Source organism: Lissotriton helveticus, chromosome 7 (genome assembly GCF_964261635.1).
Source record: "Lissotriton helveticus chromosome 7, aLisHel1.1, whole genome shotgun sequence".
NCBI classification, from domain to species: domain Eukaryota; kingdom Metazoa; phylum Chordata; class Amphibia; order Caudata; family Salamandridae; genus Lissotriton; species Lissotriton helveticus.
Window position 1 is genome coordinate 630,262,003 of NC_136068.1, and position 17,747 is coordinate 630,279,749.

Sequence of the window (17,747 nt, forward strand, 5' to 3'; positions counted from 1 at the left end):
GACCCCAGTTGAGTTGGCCACCAAGTAGGGGACCATATAGGGGAAAGATTACCAAAAATCATGACCTCCGTCTTTTCGGAGTTCAATTTAAGGCAATTGTCTGCCATTTAGGTGCTGATTTCCAGCATTCCCTTTTGGAAATTGTGCGCCATATTTTGTCCATTAGTATTCACTGCCAGCACCAGTTGGGTGTTGTCTGCGTATGATGTAATACCTAAGTTATGGGACTTAATGACCCTCGCCAAGTCCGACACATAGATATTAAATAAGGTCGGACTCAGCGAGGATCCCTGGGGAACACCACATGGCAAAGCAAACGACGGGAAACTAAAGTTACCAATGGTGACTGATTGTACTCGGTCGGAAAGAAAAGAGGACAGGAGGGCTTTTGCACAGCCTGAGATCCCAGTGTCCGTGACACGGCCGATCAAATTACCGTGGTCGACCGTGTCAAAAGCGGCCGAGAGATCCAGCAGTATCAATACTGCAGCCCCTCCCCCATCTAATATCCTCCTGATTTCATCCGAAGCCTTGATAAGAGCAGTTTCTATACCGTGTCCCCTTCTAAATCCAAATTGAGATTCATCCAGGCAATTGTTTTAGTCAATGAAATCTAATAGTTGTCTATTCATAACCTTTTCAATGATCTTGGCTGGAAGTGGAAGACAGGCTATAGGTCTGTGACTGGTGACAGCTAAAGGATCCAGATTGGTCTTTTTAATAAGGGGTTTGATAACAGTTTTCTTCCAGATTAAAGGGTATACGCCTGACTTAAATATCACATTACAGATGTACAGGAATTTATATAGCGCAAATCACCGAGCGTTTTTTAAGCGCTTGCTTAGGGAACCCGTCCTGGTATTCCCCTGTGAGATAACCCCGGCAGGGTATCCGCAAGGTGAAAGCCAGGCATCCCGCCGCGAGGGGCCGTTGTGGAGATTAAGCAAGCTATTGCCCAGAGTCGCAGAGTGTGAACCCGTGAATCGAGTAGGCACCGGAGCGAGAATTGTCGAGTCCATGGACATTTTAGGACTCAAGACCCCGCCGAGCCGGGAATTGAACCCTGGTCCCGGGCTGACCTCTGCTTCCAGGTCTGCCTCCTCTAACCAGTGAGCCACACTTCTCCACAGATCTCCGCTAGGTTGGTGCCTATGATGTTAGGAAATAGCTTCAAGGTGGAAGGGGGACAAGGATCGTCGGGTGATCCAGAGTTGATGGAGGTAAGTAGGTGAGCTATATTTTCTTGGGAGAGCTGATTAAATTCCTGAAATGAAGGAACACAGATATTATCTGTAGGAGTGAGTGAAAGTTCACCCGGGGAATTTGTGTGTGATTGACACACCAATGAGGAAGATTCTTTGGGGTATGAGTGGTGAACTTAGAGTATATATATCCCTGACTTTTTCTTGGAAGTAAGATGCCAGTGAATTACAGAGATCTTGGGATGCGACGATGGAGGGGGAGAGACCTTGTCCCGATAACCGGGTAACCACCTGATATAGGTGCTTCACTGAATCTTGCGCTGATTCTATTTGAGTGCAATAGAATTTGCTTTTTTCTGTGATCATGAGTTGTTTATATATACAGCGCCTGTTTATAAAGTAATTTATGAGCAGGATCATAATCAAGTGGCCATCGGCGCTCTAGGCGTCTAAAGCTTTGTTTTTCAAGCCTGAGGATTTCATTAAACCAGGGGGCCGATAGCTTGGCCCTATTGGTGGACTTTTTTGAATAGGGACGGCTGTGTTAACCGCATCCGTGATCCACTTCATGTAATTAAGGGCTGCCGTCTCGGGATCAGAGGAAGCAATTGAATGAGAAGCTAATAGGTTAGCTTTAAATGCTTGTGCGTCAATGTTACCCCATGATTTAACTCCTTCCATGCTCATGACGAGCTCAGCTCGTCATGAGGCACACTGGAGCTGTGCTAATGACGAGCTGACCTTGTCATGAACAATGGGATTATCAATCAATCAGCACAGGAGGGGAAAAGTCATAGCAGCCAAGGTGTTAAAGTAGTTAGCAGTAGTGGATATGCTGGGTAAGGCTGGGGTGGTTTTAGATAAAAGATCAAAGAGAACTGCAGAGTGGTCCGTCCATAGCATAGGAATGATATCTCCCAGTATAAGCTGCTGATGGTTGGAGAAGAGGCCGTCTAGTGTGTGCCCCGCGGAATGAATGGGGGAAGAGACCAATTGAGTGAGGTCTACTGCTTTAAATTCTGCTAAGAGTGCCAAAGTGTCTTGGTTTTCAAGGTCTTCTAGATGAAGTTAAAGTCTCCCAAGATGCTATAATTATTTTCCCCGGCCACTGATTCTAGTAAACAACCAATGGATTTGAGAAATTCGGTTGTAACACTGATGAAAGTGGGGTGGCCCAGCCCAGCCTCCTCCGGCCTATGATGGCCTTAGACGGCCCCACCCTTGTCCCCTACTCCTCCCCTCCTCCTCCCCTCGCGAGACCGTGCTGCCTCCTGGGTAGTGTAGTCCGGCAGTCGGCGGTCCGCGAAGGGTGCGGGTTGCGGGAGCGGGAGCTTGGGGCTGGCCGAGAATCTTCACCCGCACAGGGGAACTGGGCAGCAGAGAGCCGGGCAGCAGAGTGTGGCAGCAACAAAACCGAGGCCACAGGTAAGGGTGTCCCGCGCAGCGGGAGCCTGGCACAAGCTTTATGGGCCTGCTCCTCCCCTCCTCCTCCCCTTGCAAGAGCGCGCTGCCTCCTGGGTAGTGTAGTCCGGCAGCCGGCGGTCAGCGAAGGGTGCGGATTGCGGGAGCGGAAGCTTGGGGCTGGCCGAGAATCTTTACCCGCACGGGGCACTGGGCAGCAGAGAGCCGGGCAGCAGAGTGTGGCAGCAACAAAACCGAGGCCACAGGTATGTTTCTATGTTCTGTATGTCTTGTCTGTATAGTATTGTCCTTAGAGGGAACACCCCTCTTACATATAATGCACCTTAGCGTGTGCAACACACAGTTTATGTTCTGTGTCACTAATCTGTAGCATAGCTCACCTCAACACCCTTCACATAGGTCCTGAGGAAAGCCAGTCACAATTCAAGGCCTGGCTGAGACATGTAGACCACACTAACGGATGTAGGAGTACCACAATTACAGCTACACCAACATCCAACACCTTGCTTTTTAACGCTGCCAGAGTCTCAAACAATGAAGTAGTCTTTCTTGGGATCACTGGACAGCTTTTAACCTTTCACCTTTCACGTCACCCACACCGCACACTCAGCAATATACCTGCTCCGCTGTTATCAGGCGTAGAAGCACACCCGGGATACACTCAGTGTCATTGGGTGTGCCCGATGATGAAGCATGCCACCAACTAGGTTGGTGGGTGAGGGCTTTTAAAAAGGGAAAATCCTACCCCTTATATACATCATACTACATACACCCTTGTAAATTCCCCACACGCCTAGATAGACTAGTTCTTGCTGATTAATAAGAATGTCATGCATGGCCACTCGTTACTCACCAGCTCCACCAATGGTCCCAAATTCATCTCCAGCCTCTGGTTTGTTGGATGGCATGAAGGCCTTCGTTTGTGCCCTGAAGCACAATTCTCCATCTTGGCAGGTCACTGTGCTCTTCGTCAGACATTGAACCGGGGTAAAACACTCGTAGCACTGCAGTGCTGAGTGGGAGCCTGAAAGAGATGGTTTCATCACTACTTGGAGACCTGATATCACAAGCCCATTTCCCAGACTAGGTACGACCTCCAGTAGGCCAGGCCACCCCCTCTTCAGGACCTGGCTCTCCCACCCCCAGGCCTGGCCACCTCTGGGTCTAATACTCCCAGCTTTGGGCTTCATGCTCCCTTCCACCTCAGACTTGTGCAACCTTACCCGTGCCTGGCACTGCCACCCTCCTCTGGGACGATGTGCCCTCCGGTTGGCCTCTTAATTACCATCCTTTGACTTGAATGTCCACCCTTGGGCCTGGTTCTAAAGCTTCCCTTCCTGGTACATCCTGAATTATTGGGTGCATTCGTGGACACACTGGCTCTCTCCTCCAGCCTTTAAAGTGGCTGTGGGGTGGAGAGTTACTAATCTTTCCAACATTAAATCAGAGCAGGAGAGATTCATTGGAGACTGCTGCACTTAAATTGCATCGAGGTGTTAAGTAGGCCCTTTTGCATTTAAAGTGCATTGTGAAGTTTACTCCTGCATTTAAGATAACCAATAAGACTGACATTTGCATGAAGTGCTACTGGCTTTATCAATTCTGTTACTGTGCTAGGGAGCAAGCGCAAACAATAAAAACTGAAAAATGGATGCTACCGAAAAAAAGGTTGCTTTGTTTTTCAAACCATCCACTTCTCTGATGCTGTTCTCAGTGCTTGCTCCCCACTGCTGCTGGGCTGCTCACTACCTGTTAAACAGTCCCCATGCAAACAAACAAGAGCGCCAATAATGCTGCTGCAGTGTAGGTGTCATTTGTAGGTGCGCGCATGTATGATGGCATGTGTCATTAGTAATGCTCACCAACAATATGAAGGGGGCACGATTTTTTTCCCTCTGATCCAACATGGATTGTCCAATAAAGAAAAAAAATGAATGCAAAGGAGGAGCAGGTTGGGGGATGAAACAGGAGTGCGCTGGGTAGGGGGAGGGTTGCACCAGAGGGAGAGCAAAGGGGCCAAGGAAAAGAAGCTCACGAGCAAGAAAGCAACATAGAGAGTAGAGGAGGCAGAGAGTTTGGCGGGAGAGAAGTCCACAGGAGAGAGCTTGCAACACAAGGGAGGAAGCATCATGGAGCACAGCGGGGGTATTTGGTATGGGGAGGAGGACACGAGAGAGCGAGATGAAATGCACATGCACTCTCATTGAGTGCTTATCGAAGAAGAAAAATGTAGTTCCCTTCACTTAGTGGTGGAAGGATAAAAGCCAGCCAGTCAAAGAGAGGATAAAAAAGCTATGCTCCAGGGGCGTGACAAACACAAGATGGACAGGCTGGGGCAAGGAAAGCCACTGAATAAGAAGGCAAGAAAAGAAAAGAAACAATAGATTCAACCACTGGTCCTCAGTGGGTGGGCTAGCTGACCTTGGTCTGCCCAATAGGTCTTTTGCAGACAGACAGTTTGCGCAGTCTTGTAGGCTCAACCAGGAGAGGCTCCTCCATTAGGACGGAAGAGCGTTGTCCCATTGCCAAAAATATTTCCCTGGAAAGCCCCAGAAAAATAAAATGATAATAAAGTTAATTCATTACCAATTTATTTTTCATCCACTCGTCCTGAATGGAGTGTCAGGACAGAGCGGGCCATTGCTGCAGCAGGGAAGAGTTGGTGGGCTGGCTGTGCACTTGGTTTAAAGTGTGCTGTCTCTTTTGCCAGCCAACATCAGCCAGCCAGACATGCACATTTAAAACCTCTCAAACCCAGCTGTCTTAGACAGTTGTATTAGAGAAAGCACAGTCCTCCTGGGCTCTTGAGAGCATTGAGAGAGGCCTCTCCCTCCAATACTGACGCTGATCTCAAGCTGGTTACCAGCATGAGCGGAGCGCCAAGATTGGTTAGGGGAATTTGCTGGAGTCTGAAGGAGACGGAGCAAAACAGGACAGGAGGGAGGAAGACGTCAGACGTCGTGCTGCAAGCAAGGTAAGTGGTTAGTTTTTTTTACACTCAACTTGCATGCATGCACGCACGCACGCACCGACCATACATTTGCCCACCCCCACCCACACTGCTTACTTGCGAGCCGCCACTGTGCTCAACCTCAAAATGGAGACACTGAAATGTGATTGAAAATGCTGCAAACCAATTGCTGGAGATTCCAGAGCAGAAGAAATCAACAACCAAGGAGGGTGACCCAAAGCCACTTTCTCCAGGTTTTTTCGTTTGAGAAACTGAGTGCAGAATAAAATATGTTTGCAATGAAGGGCACAAAAGCCCTACACGTCAATCCTAACAAGGACAAAAAGTGTAAACTCACTAGGCCTTCCACTGTTTGATTAGGGTTGTGCTCACTGCATGTTTAATTGGAACCTATGATTTCAGTGGTGGCAGCATGGGGTCACTGATGGGACACAGCCTGTTAGACCTGTCAGCCCTAGGGTGGTCTTACCCTGTTTTTTTTCGCCGTTTGCCTTGTTTTTTCCACCATCTTTCTCCTTGGGCCTAGGTCTCTGGGTGCCTTATCACTGCCAATCAGTGCTGAGGTGCAGGTGCTCTCTCCCAACAACATGGCTGCCACAGGCCCCTGCTACTGCGGAGTGGCCTTTTTAGACACGCACTAGTCGCCAGGAGCAGGCTGGGACATTAGGATAGAGTAGCACTGCCATCCCACCTTTTCTGCCCATAGCCTAGACTGTAGAAGCTCCTGGAACCTTCCGGAATAGGGGAGGGGTTACACTTTGCCGCCTTTAGAGAGTGGTCACCTGACCTAGGGGTATAAGGGGAAAGGAGGGAAACCTGCCTGTCAGTTGGGGCATCACTGGACCTGGGGAAACATCTGCAGGAGTTTAGGCGGTTGGGCCTAGGGGAGGAACCTACACCGCTGGAACTGACTGGGCCTAGGCACTGCTTTCGCTGTTAGGTGAGGGACTCGGTCAACCCACTGATCTGGCCCAGCATTGGGGGAACCCAGGGAACCACCTCCAGTGAGCCAAGGGAAACCATCCTACCACTGAACCACCAACTCAATCCCCCTTCTTCCCCCTCCCAAGAAACTGCACCAGAAGGGCGCGGAAATCATCAAGTGCCACAAGGAAACACTTACCTGCTGTGAGGACTGCTGGGGGATCAACCAGGTAACAGCGCTGCACCATCCAAGCACTTCCCTGACAGAACTGTGCCCCCCTGCGCTGTCCTGCCTCAGCTGTTCCCTGACTTGCCCAGAACTGTTCATGCCAGACCTGCTTGCCGCTGGGACTGTCCCCCTAAGCGCTATAATCCCTAAGCGCTGTCCTGCCAAGAACTGTGCCGCTGGGCCTGTGCCCAACCTGAAACTAAGAACTGTGCCTGTAAGAAATTGCCGTGGTGATAAAGTGCTGCATCCCTAAAGTGCTCACCTGCTGTTGCCCTTTCAAGCGCTGTGCCGTGGCCCGGCACCAAGTCAAGAAGGTGCCCGCTGCTGATTGTGGCCTCCGCTGCGACCCCCGAAGCCTGGCGAGGGCCACCGCGGCATCAGAGATGCCCGCACCAGGCCTGTGAGGCCGAGTACACCTTGCCCACGTGACAGGGGTGCCGGCTGCGTCATTGGCCATACCCCCGCCCTTCCAGCCCTGTGATTGGCTGCCGCGACCGCGCCCCCTAGCCGGCCGCGCTGGGATAGGCGGTAGCGCCGCACCTCCCGGGGTCCGTCTCTGATTGGGCCCGATGCCGGGAGAAGCCCCGGAAGACCCAGGACCGGCCAGAGCATCGGCGAGGGGGCTCGAAGGAGAGCGAGAGCCCCCCCCGGACTGCCGCAGGCCGGGAACACGCCCAGAGTGGCCGCCTGGCCAGCGCGATCTCCTCTATCACCGCCAAGGCCCCCGAAGGACTGGAACTTGAGGTAAACACCCCCGGGGGAGGGCAAGAGACCAAGGAGGCGGCGGGGCTGCAGAGGAGCCTGAGTAGGTAGTGAGGCAGCCCCGTGACTGCCCCCTCCTGCCGGAGGCTGTAGTTGGGCCCTGTTGGCCCGGATTAACTCCGTGGTGGCCCTAACTAGTACTGCCAGGGCCGGGAATAGGTTGAGAAGTGACTGAGGCCCCCTGAACTGGGCAATAGCCGTACCTATTGACTGTGTTTTGTGCCTAAAGTTAACCCCTTGTTAGGGGGATGTTATTGTAGCTGCCCCTGAGCCTGGAACCCTGCTTAGGTTGCGGTTACACCATTTAGGCCCCTGTTGAACTGCTTTCAGGAACCCCTTTCATCAGAAATGTTCAATATTGAAACTAGTCCTATGAAATGTTGTTATAATGGACATGATTATGACAAATGTTGATGCCTAGCTTGACCTAAATAGTAGCAAGGTATTTACAGGAATGTTGCCTGATGTTTAAAGAAATGTTCAGTACTTGAATTGATGCCTAGGAAAAGTTATCCATCTGCAACAAAGAGAGTCTAGATAAAGAATCTTGGTTTAAACCTCTATCTGGTGTGGTGTCATTTTATTAAGTGTGCCTCCCTGCCTCAATGTGAGTGTGTGCTGCACTTCTGCTTAAGACCTAGCCTTCGGGTGCCTTCCCGCTCCCGCCAAGCTACCGCAGTGGAATTGGTGACCCCAGTTCCTACACAGCCTGTCGAGGGTTGGGCAGACGACCCCATTTCCTAATCGAATAAAGAATGAGAGGGCAGCAGCCCTAGCCAGCCTTGTGGAGAAGCACGGTTATTGGCTAGGGCTTCCTGATATCAGGGACGCTGAGCAGTGCAAAATTAACAGAAGGTGAAATTGGTAATGTTGTTAGCGGTAAATATTTGTTCCCTCGTATGCAAAGTCAGTTGGCAGGAAGAGAGGAAAGGAGAAAAAGAAAATGGGACTAAAGGAGGAGGTAGAAATAGGGTGGCAGGAATGAAGAACAGAGACAGAGGGAAGGGGAAGAAGGACAAATGTCCAAGGAAATAAGTAGAGTTGCAAGGGTGAGGGGAGTGGGGCAAAAATCAAGGAATGAGGAGGGAGAGAGAACTGAAGAATGAGGATTTCAACTTGGCCCAAGTCAGATTTGGCTAACACACCCAGTCCCGGATTTCCTTTGCATTCAAGTATTTGAGGTTTCGCATTTTCACTTGAACGTACAAAACTATAGACAACAGACCGCAAACAAAACTAGAAGCTATAAACATACTCCACCTGGCATGAACAACTTAAAAGATCCCGCCAAGTAGCCAGAAGTAAGATATTATACATTGCGGTGGAGTAGTGGAGCCAGCTTCAACCCATTTTATGGTGCAAATAAATGACCATCCACCACCTGGTACACTCACCGGATTTAGCTTGATCTGATTCAGCATAAGTAGAAAAGGGATATATTACAAGACAACCTGCCACCAAAGTTACCCCTCACTACTTTACAAAATCTGTACACATACACTTCACAAATTTTTATGGGCCCTTGAGTCAGAAACATCTTGCTAGGTCCCACACGTCCGACAACTATTCCTAAATCACATACAAATCTCCCCAGTGAAAGACAAAACAAGCAGCTACAACATCTGACGCCATCTTGTTATTCTAGCCATGTTGGCTGCCTCACCATTAGCAACTGTTCTTTGAAATCTATAAAAAAAGATTTTGCATCAAGGGAGCCATGAACGAGATCCAGGAACAACGCTTCTTTTGCCCTCATTCTGACGGGCGTGCTTGCAAAGTAATTGTTATAAAAATGTGCTCCTGTAGCCAGGGCTTTAAGTAGGCTGGATCCTGCCGGGCCTCAGCACAGCTATTTCTGAGGCAGGAGCTGAGATGGGTCCCCATTGGGCTCTCCATTTTTGCCCGAAGCCTCAGGGTGAAAAATAAAAATCCTAACACTGTGTCTGCCCGCAGCCCATGCAGGGGGCCCCCATACAAGGGTAGCCACCTTAGTGCCACATGAAGGCACACAACTCACGTTTCAGTGTTTGGAACCCTCTCTGGGTCTGGTGTGTCTCGCGTTATTTCCGGCACGCCAGTGGGTGGGGAACCTGGTATATCTACCTCTCCCGCACACCAGGCACTCTCTTTGGCGCAAACCTTCCCACTGTTCCCCTTCCTACCGCTTACCCGGCGTGACTGCTGGAGGGGGGTTGGGACAGGTAGGTTGTTAACCGGTTAATTTATGTTGCAGGCGGAGTTACAGGGCGATCCAGAGGCTGAATGGTACACAGGGGTACCCTCTTCAGGAGCACAACAAGGGTGCAAATGACAAATAGTCCCAGGAAATCCTTAAGCAGGACCCTGGAGGAACGACGGTGCCCTGTTAGTCCTGCGGGTGGTTGTAAACCTGAACAACCGGGCCTTGCCTGGATACGCTCTGCCCCCTCAAGGGGTGTGAGTAAATGGGTGGATTGGCGGTCCACATATGGTGAGGGGTAATCTCCCAAAATGGTGAACACCGATTGGTTTGGGCCACAGTGCAATTTGGCTCTTCAGGTGAGCAGGGCAGCTTTGGTGTGTCTCCGCTGCCTGCCCTTGGATCACCCGTAAGTTGACCCACCATGTTGACATACTCTGTTATGCAAATAAACCAGCAGCAATATTTCTCCGAAAACAAGGTGTCTGGTGTGTTTATTTATGGGGAGATTGCGGTGTTTGGGGGTAGGATGTGTTGCCGATATTGGCACTAAGGAGCAGTACCACCCTTCACTGCCTGTGAATTCAATGAGACTCAGTATAACTCTTTCAGTTTCATCATGTCAGAACTGAACTGAAGCATTTTCAATATTATATGCAACGAAGCCCTAGTTGTTGCTTCTTTATCTTATGCAACTAACAACCATTGGCATTTTTAGTTTACATGTTTTTAAGCCACGCCCTTAATTACACCGACCACGCCCTTTTGAGCCCCCCCATTTTTTTCATCCCACTAAAAGCGCTCCTTGCAGGCTTGAAGAGTTGCATTTTCATTTTGACAGGCCTTGGCACAGACACCCGTATGTGTTTTAAGATAGCGCTTTACAAGAAGTGCACAAAAGGGATGTTATCTTTTTGAGACCGTGCCAACCGGGATGGCTTTTGTGCAGTAAAAATATTATACCAAAGTGTACTTGCAGGTAGGGCCGGTGCTAGGCATGGGTAGCCTGGGCAGCTGCCCAGGGTCCCGTGCCGGCTCGCAGCCATGGGGCCTCGCACTTTCAAAAACTCGAGAGTTTGGAGGCCCGGGGGACCCCCTAAGAGTTTATAGTTTTTCTATTTTGATAAATTTCCGCTGGCTGGTCCCTCTCTCTATGCTTAATTGCTGCATCTGCATGAGGATAACAGCGATTATACAGATAATTAAAGAGCCCTTACATGTGAAGTGCGCCCTGCCCCTGTTTGAATGGAGAGCAGGATAACCTGCAGGACGCAGAACAAAAGATACAATGATGGCGCCTCACACTGAAAAGCACAGAGGTGAATGAAAGGGGTATGACAAACAGAATAAATTGAGGGGGGAGCAGATAGGTGTGAGTACAGCAGCCAGAGAAATGGTGCAGGCAGAGGAGCACAATCAGAATGTAAAAGTGGCTGGACTAGGGCTTTAAATGTGCTGGGTCCCTCAAGTCTTTACCTGGTGGTAAATTAAAACGACTTGAAACAGGCTCCTATCGGACCTTAAATTAATGTCCATTCTTTATCTGCAAAAACAATGATCCAGTGTCTGCACAATAAAGGTAACATGGTAGCCGGGTTGGACTGGCCTATCAGGCAATCAGGCAGTGCGTGATGGTCTAATCCGTCAGGTTAGTACGTAGGCCTTTTTTGGGCTGTTTGTGGGCCTGATTTATGGTCAGGTGAGAGAATTTTTACGGTTGATTTTCAGGATGTTAACACACACATTGCCTGCAGCAAAATCAAAACTAGGCAGTCTCCCATACCTTACAAAACATGTATACAGCATGTCTTCACAAGTCAAAAACTGCTTTAATATGCAAACATGGGACACTTTTCTAGCTAACTAATTCACTAATGGGGGCCACTTTTATTTTGGTGCCGGGGCCTATTTCCTGATCCAGTATCACGCTGCATTTTAGGGTAATCCATGGCAGCGATTTTGTTCCAGTTTATATTTCACATGCTTTACTTAATCTTGTACTCCTCAAGAGGGTTACCTATGTCCAGGATGCGTCTTTCTGTATTTCACTTCACAGCATATTACTCTTGTATGAGGCACACAATGTAGTGAGTCGCCGCCAGGTGTTTATAAGAGGCTACAGTTGAGAGCTTTGGAGTTGAGGCTGAACGCAGTACAACTTTCACACTGTGCCTGTCTGGGTCAAAAAGGTGTCCAGAATACATGGTCTTTCAATACATGGCCTCTCTGCAGAGCACACAGAGCAACAGTCCTGCATTCCAGTTGGTATTCTGTTTAAATGTGTGTGAAGGAGGTACTCATTGGTCAAAACAGTGACAGGGTGAACATAAAATAATTTATTGTTCTTACTCATTTATCTCAAACAATAATTGACAAAACCAATACCCTGGCTGTTTTTAAGATAAAAGTAATTTGTTGTCTTATATTTCTGGATTCAATCACAGAAAGTCGGGGGAAAGATGAGAAAAAGAGTAGAGCATTGAGGAAAAGGTGGATTTAACCCCTTCGATGCTGATGACGGAGCGGTTCCGTCATCAGCATCGGTTGGGCTGTGCTAATGACGGAACAGCTCCGTCATCAGTACAGCCCTCGGGGGGAGCGCTGTCGCTCCCCCCCGGGGCACAGATCGTGGTGGCAGTAGTGGCGGTGGCAGTGGAAGACTTTGCGCTGCTCCCCCCGGCCCCCCCGCACTTCCTGGTGATGTCAGCGCGCTGTCGCGCACGCCGACGTCATCAGGAAGTGCTAGACGCGCTGGAAGCCATTTGCTTCCAGCGCGTCGAGCAGGTAGGTCTGTTTCCTGCTCTCCGGTGGGGTGGGGGGGCCATTTCTCGGTGCCTTGAGGCATCAAGGGGGAGGAAACACTGTTTCCTCTCCCCTGATGTCCCAATGCAGGGCATTCCTGGTTCAGGATCGCGCACAGCGTCGCGATCCTGCACCAGTAATGCCCCACTAGACACCAGGGATGTTTTTTTCTGAAAAGGAAGCGACCCCTTGGGCAAGGGTCGCTTCCAGGGGCAAAATAATTGCAAGTCAGACTTTTCTGCCCCCCCTGGGTCGACATCGCTCGATTTAGTGAGCGATCTCGACCCAGGGGGGGGCAGAAAAGCCCACTGGACACCAGGGATTATTTATTTTGATAAAAGGAAGCGACCCCTTGGGAAAGGGTCGCTTCCTAGGGCATTTTCTATTTGTTTAGACTTTCCTGCCCCCCCTGGGGGAAGATCGACCATTTTATTCGAGAATCTGGACCCAGGGGGGGGGGGGCAGGAAAGCCCACTAGACACCAGGGATTGTGTTTTTATTAGTAAAGGAAGCGACCCCTTGGGCAAGGGTCGCTTCCAGGGCCATAAAAATTTAGTGTAGACTTTTCTGCCCCCCCTGGGGGCAGATCACCCATGTTAGCGCGTGATCTGGACCCACGGGGGGCAGAAGAGCCCACTAGACACCAGGGATTTGTTTATAATTGTAAAGGAAGTGACCCCTTGGGGAAGGGTCGCTACCTAGTGGCCCATAATTTTTTTTAGACTTGTCTGCAGATCAGCTGTTTTTTGGGCCACATCTGGACCCAGGGGGGGTAGAAAAGCCCACTAGACACCAGGGATTTTAGTATATTTATAAAGGAAGCGACCCCTTGGGCAAGGGTCGCTTCCAGGGGGCATTATAAATATTGTAGACTGTTCTGCCCCCCCCCCTGGGGGCAGATCGGCTCTTTTTTTGACAGTTTCTGGTCCCAGGGGGGATAGAAAAGCCCACTATACTCCAGGTTTTTGTTTTTTTATAGGGAGCGACCCCTTGGCCAAGGGTTGCTTCCTTGGGCCCATTTCTTTTCAGTATGTTCTGCTGTGTCTTTATTTGGCCTCTCTGCCCTCCGTAGGGTTGCTTCCAGGGGGCCCACGTTTATAATGATTTATAATCTTCCCCCCTTGGGGACAGACACCCCATTTGTGACATACCCTCTGACATAGCCTGTTGTAATGTGTGTTGTTTTTGTTTCTTCTAATGTGTATTGTTTTTTTTCCTCTTTAGATTGTTGCAGTGTGCGGTTCCGTTACTGGTTGTTCTGTTGTTCTGCTGTTTCTGTAGTTGCATGTGTTTGGTAAGAGACCTTTTTTTTGTTCAATTGTAATGTAATTGTTTATTTTGCAAAGTGTGTAGTAATACGAGTATGTTTGGTTTCTGTTTGTTGTGATTGTAAAACATGTTTTGCATTTGTTTTTGATGTGTCCTTCTGTAGATGTAAGTTTTTTTTTCTTCTTTCTAGTGGGATATCGTTGCCTATTTGCTGTGTCTTTGCAGAGTAGGTGCTGGTGAGTGTAGTTGTGTCTTGTAAGTGAATTGTATATTTTTTCTAAATATAGTTTTTTTTAAAAAAGGCTTACATTTTTTATCTTACTTTGCGCAGTGTTGGGGTTGTTGAGTTGTTTGTGCAGACTCCTTTATTTGTAAGGATAATGGCTAGCCGCCGGATTACTGCTCAGCAAGTTGTTGGAATGCTTTTTGATTCTTCCTCTGACCATGGTCCAGAGACTGACTCTGATTCTGAGCCAGAGGTGGGAGGTGAAGATTCAGGTAGTGAGTTTTCTCTACACATGGCTTCATCTGATGATGAAGACACTTTGAGTGCTGATGAAGCTACTTTTGGTGTGGATGATGTGCCTGTGGTTGGGGAGGACATTGCTGTGCCTGTGGTTGCGGAGGACATTGCTGTGCCAATAGTGCGGCAAGAGACATCTGGGCTGCAGCCTGGGGCTGCTAGACTTCCAGTTGGTGTAGTGAGTCAAGAGGCAGCTGGGCGCCAGCCTGCGGCTGCAAGACTTGATGATGAAAGTTCTGACCTCTGGGTTGCACCAGGCATGGTGCAGCCGGCATTGCCTGAATTTACTGGTGTTCCAGGGTGTAGGGTGAACACTGAAATTTTTTTGCCTATTGATTTTTTCAAGTTGTTTATGGATGATGTGTTTTTGGCAGAGATTGTAGAGCAGACTAATTTGTATGCTGAAATAGTTTTGAGGGTGAACAGTGCCAGCCTTAAGCCCCACGCTAGAGCTACCCGCAAATTTGGAGGAGATGAAAAAGTTTTTGGGTTTAACTTTTTTGATGGGCTTGCTTAGGAAACCATCAATGGCTTCATATTGGTCTACTAGTCCCTTGATGGCAACAGCTATATTTCCGGCAGTCATGAGTCGTGATGGGTATTTGCTTCTGCTTCGGATGATGCATTTTGTTTACAATAGTCTTGCTTTGCCACAAGATCACCCTGATTGTGACCGTCTTTTCAAGATTCGACCTGTCATTGATCATTTTGTTGATCGATTTTCTGAGATCTTTTATCCTGGGAAAGAAATTGCAGTGGATGAGTCTTTGCTGTTGTTCAAGGGCCGCTTGGTATTTCAGCAATACATTCCTAGTAAGAGGGCACGCTATGGAATCAAACTGTATATGCTGTGTGACAGTGAGACTGGATATGTCTCTAATTTCAGGGTGTACACTGGTAAGGAATCCAGGATTAACCCCCCTGGTTGTCCGTCGACTTTTGGAGTGACTGAGAAAATTGTGTGGGAACTTGGTCGTGGATTTTTTAACAAAGGCCATCATTTGTATGTCGATAACTTCTACACTGGTGTGCGGTTCTTCAGGGAATTAGCCAAAGTGGACACTGTTGCTTGTGGCACAATCCGCTCAAACCGTAAAGGTTTCCCAAAAGAACTTGTTTGTCGAAAGCTTGATCGGGGACAGTGCAGTGCATTGCGTTGTGAGGAGCTTCTAGCTGTGAAGTTTTCAGACAGGAGAGATGTCTACATGTTGACTACAATACATGATGAAAGCACTGAAGCGGTGACTGTTTGGGGTCAGGTTGCAGAAGTGCGCAAACCTGTGTGCATAATGGACTATAATAGGCACATGGGTGGTGTTGACAGAGTAGATCAGAGGTTGGAACCGTATGCTGCTCTTCGTAAGGCTTACATTTGGTACAAGAAGTTGGCTATCCATCTTTTCAACTTGGCAACTTTTAATGCTTTTGTTGTGTTCCAGAAATCTTGTCCCCAGTCACAGATGACTTTTGTAAAGTTTCAGGAGTCTGTAATAGGCAGCCTTGTTTTAGTGGAACAGGCAAGTGTTCCTAGAGTTGGAGTGGTGGAGGATGTTGCCAGATTGAAAGATCGCCACTTTCCAGATACAATTCCTCCTACAATCTCAAAAGACTTTCCCAGTCGGAGATGTAGAGTCTGTTGGCAAAGAGGTTTGCGGAAAGAGGTTCGTATTTACTGCCCCGACTGCCCTTCAAACCCCGGGCTGTGTGTACCTGCTTGTTTTAGATTGTACCACACGCAAAATAATTTTTGGGAGTATCAATGAGTGGTAAAGTGAACTGGTTGGTCTTTATTCTTTAAAACTTATTGTTCAGTTTCAAAGTTTGCATTTGTGTAGTCTTTTTAAATGTAGTTGTTGAGTTAGTAGATTTGTATCAATTTGCAATTTGTTTTTGTTTTTCTTTTATTTAAAAAAAAACTAAAGTATGATGTTGGTTTGCGTGTAGTGTCCATTGTCTGACTGTGTGCATGGTTTGGCGCTTGGCTGCCGGTGTCTGTGGACTGGTGCTTGTCTGGCGGTGTCTGTGGACTGGTGCTTGACTGGCGGTGTGCGTGGTCTGGTGTTTGGTTGGCGGTGTGCGTGCTCTTGCGCTTGCCTGGTGTTGTGTTTGGATTTGTCTTTGGCTGGTGGTGTGCGTGGAGTGGTGCTTGGCTGGCGGTGTGTGTGGAGTTGCGCTTGGCTGGTGGTGTGTGTTGAGTGGCGCTTGGCTGGTCGTGTGTGTGGAGTGGCGCTTGGCTGGTGGTGTGCGTGGAGTGGTACTTGGCTGTCTGTGCACGGAGTGGTGCTTGGCTGGTGTTGTGTTTGTGGAGTGGCGCTTGGCTGGTGGTGTGTGTGGAGGTGCGCTTGGCTGGTGGTGTGCGTGGAGGGGTACTTGGCTGTCTGTGCACAGAGTGGTGCTTGGCTGGCTGTCTGTGTGGAGTGGCGCTTTGCTGGATGGTGTGCGTGGAGTGGTACTTGGCTGTCTGTGCATGGAGTGGTGCTTGGCTGGTGTGTTTGTGGAGTGGCGCTTGGCTGGTGGTGTGTGTGGAGGGGCGCTTGGCTGGTGGTATGCGTGGAGTGGTACTTGGCTGTCTGTGCACGGAGTGGTGTTTGGCTGGCGGTGTGTGTGGAGTGGCGCTTGCCTTGCGGTGTGCGTGGAGTGATGCTTGGCTGGTGGTGTGTGTGGAGTGGTACTTGGCTGTCGGTGTGCGCTGAGTGGTGTTTGTCTGGCGGTGTGCATGGTCTGGTGCTTGGATGGTGGTGTGCGTGGAGTGGCGCTTGGCTGGTGGTGTGTGTGGAGTGGCGCTTGGCTGGATGGTGTGTGTGGAGTGGTACTTGGCTGTCTGTGCACGGAGCGGTGCTTGGCTGGTGTTGTGTTTGTGGAGTGGCGCTTGGCTGGTGGTGTGCGTGGAGTGATGCTTGGCTGGTGGTGTGTGTGGAGTGGTACTTGGCTGTCGGTGTGCACTGAGTGCTGTTTGGCTGGCGGTGTGCATGGTCTGGTGCTTGGTTGGTGGTGTGGGTGGACTGGCGCTCGGCTGGCGGTGTGTGAGTAGTTACTTTCTGTTGGTCACTACACACACTGCTAGTTGAGTGACACTCCACACAGTCCATCATTTTGTGTAGTTGCAATGTCAGAAATGTGGGCGTGTGAAAGGGATGGGCCCTTGAATGGCGCTGTCTGCTGGTGTGAGTGTTGAAATGTGATGGGTCCGCGGCTGGCGGTGTGAATGTTTTGTATGTGTCACACGTACGAAAGGTGTATGAATGGCCTGTAAAGAGGTTGGTGCCTTTACGTGGCTTTACAGCTCACGAGCTGTGAGTCAGTGGTTCAGTTTATCATACTTTCAATTATACGCAGTGTATTTCATTTTTGTGAAATTACTTGCGAATACAATTGTATGTACTGAATCATCACTCACCCTCGTGCCAAATCCAACCAGTATGTGTGTGTGCTTGCGGATTAGATGGCTGTGCAGTAATATTTGT

General features: G+C 49.3%; 1 protein-coding gene across 1 annotated transcript in view; it reads right to left on the reverse strand.

The window, feature by feature from the left end:
• Positions 1–17,747, reverse strand: part of LOC144766933 (uncharacterized) — a 196,097-nt gene that overhangs the window by 62,140 nt on the left and 116,210 nt on the right. Inside the window, exon 4 of the mRNA XM_078650623.1 lies at positions 3,478–3,648. Coding sequence (XP_078506749.1) covers positions 3,478–3,648 — 171 coding nt within the window. The remainder of the gene's footprint in view (positions 1–3,477; positions 3,649–17,747) is intronic.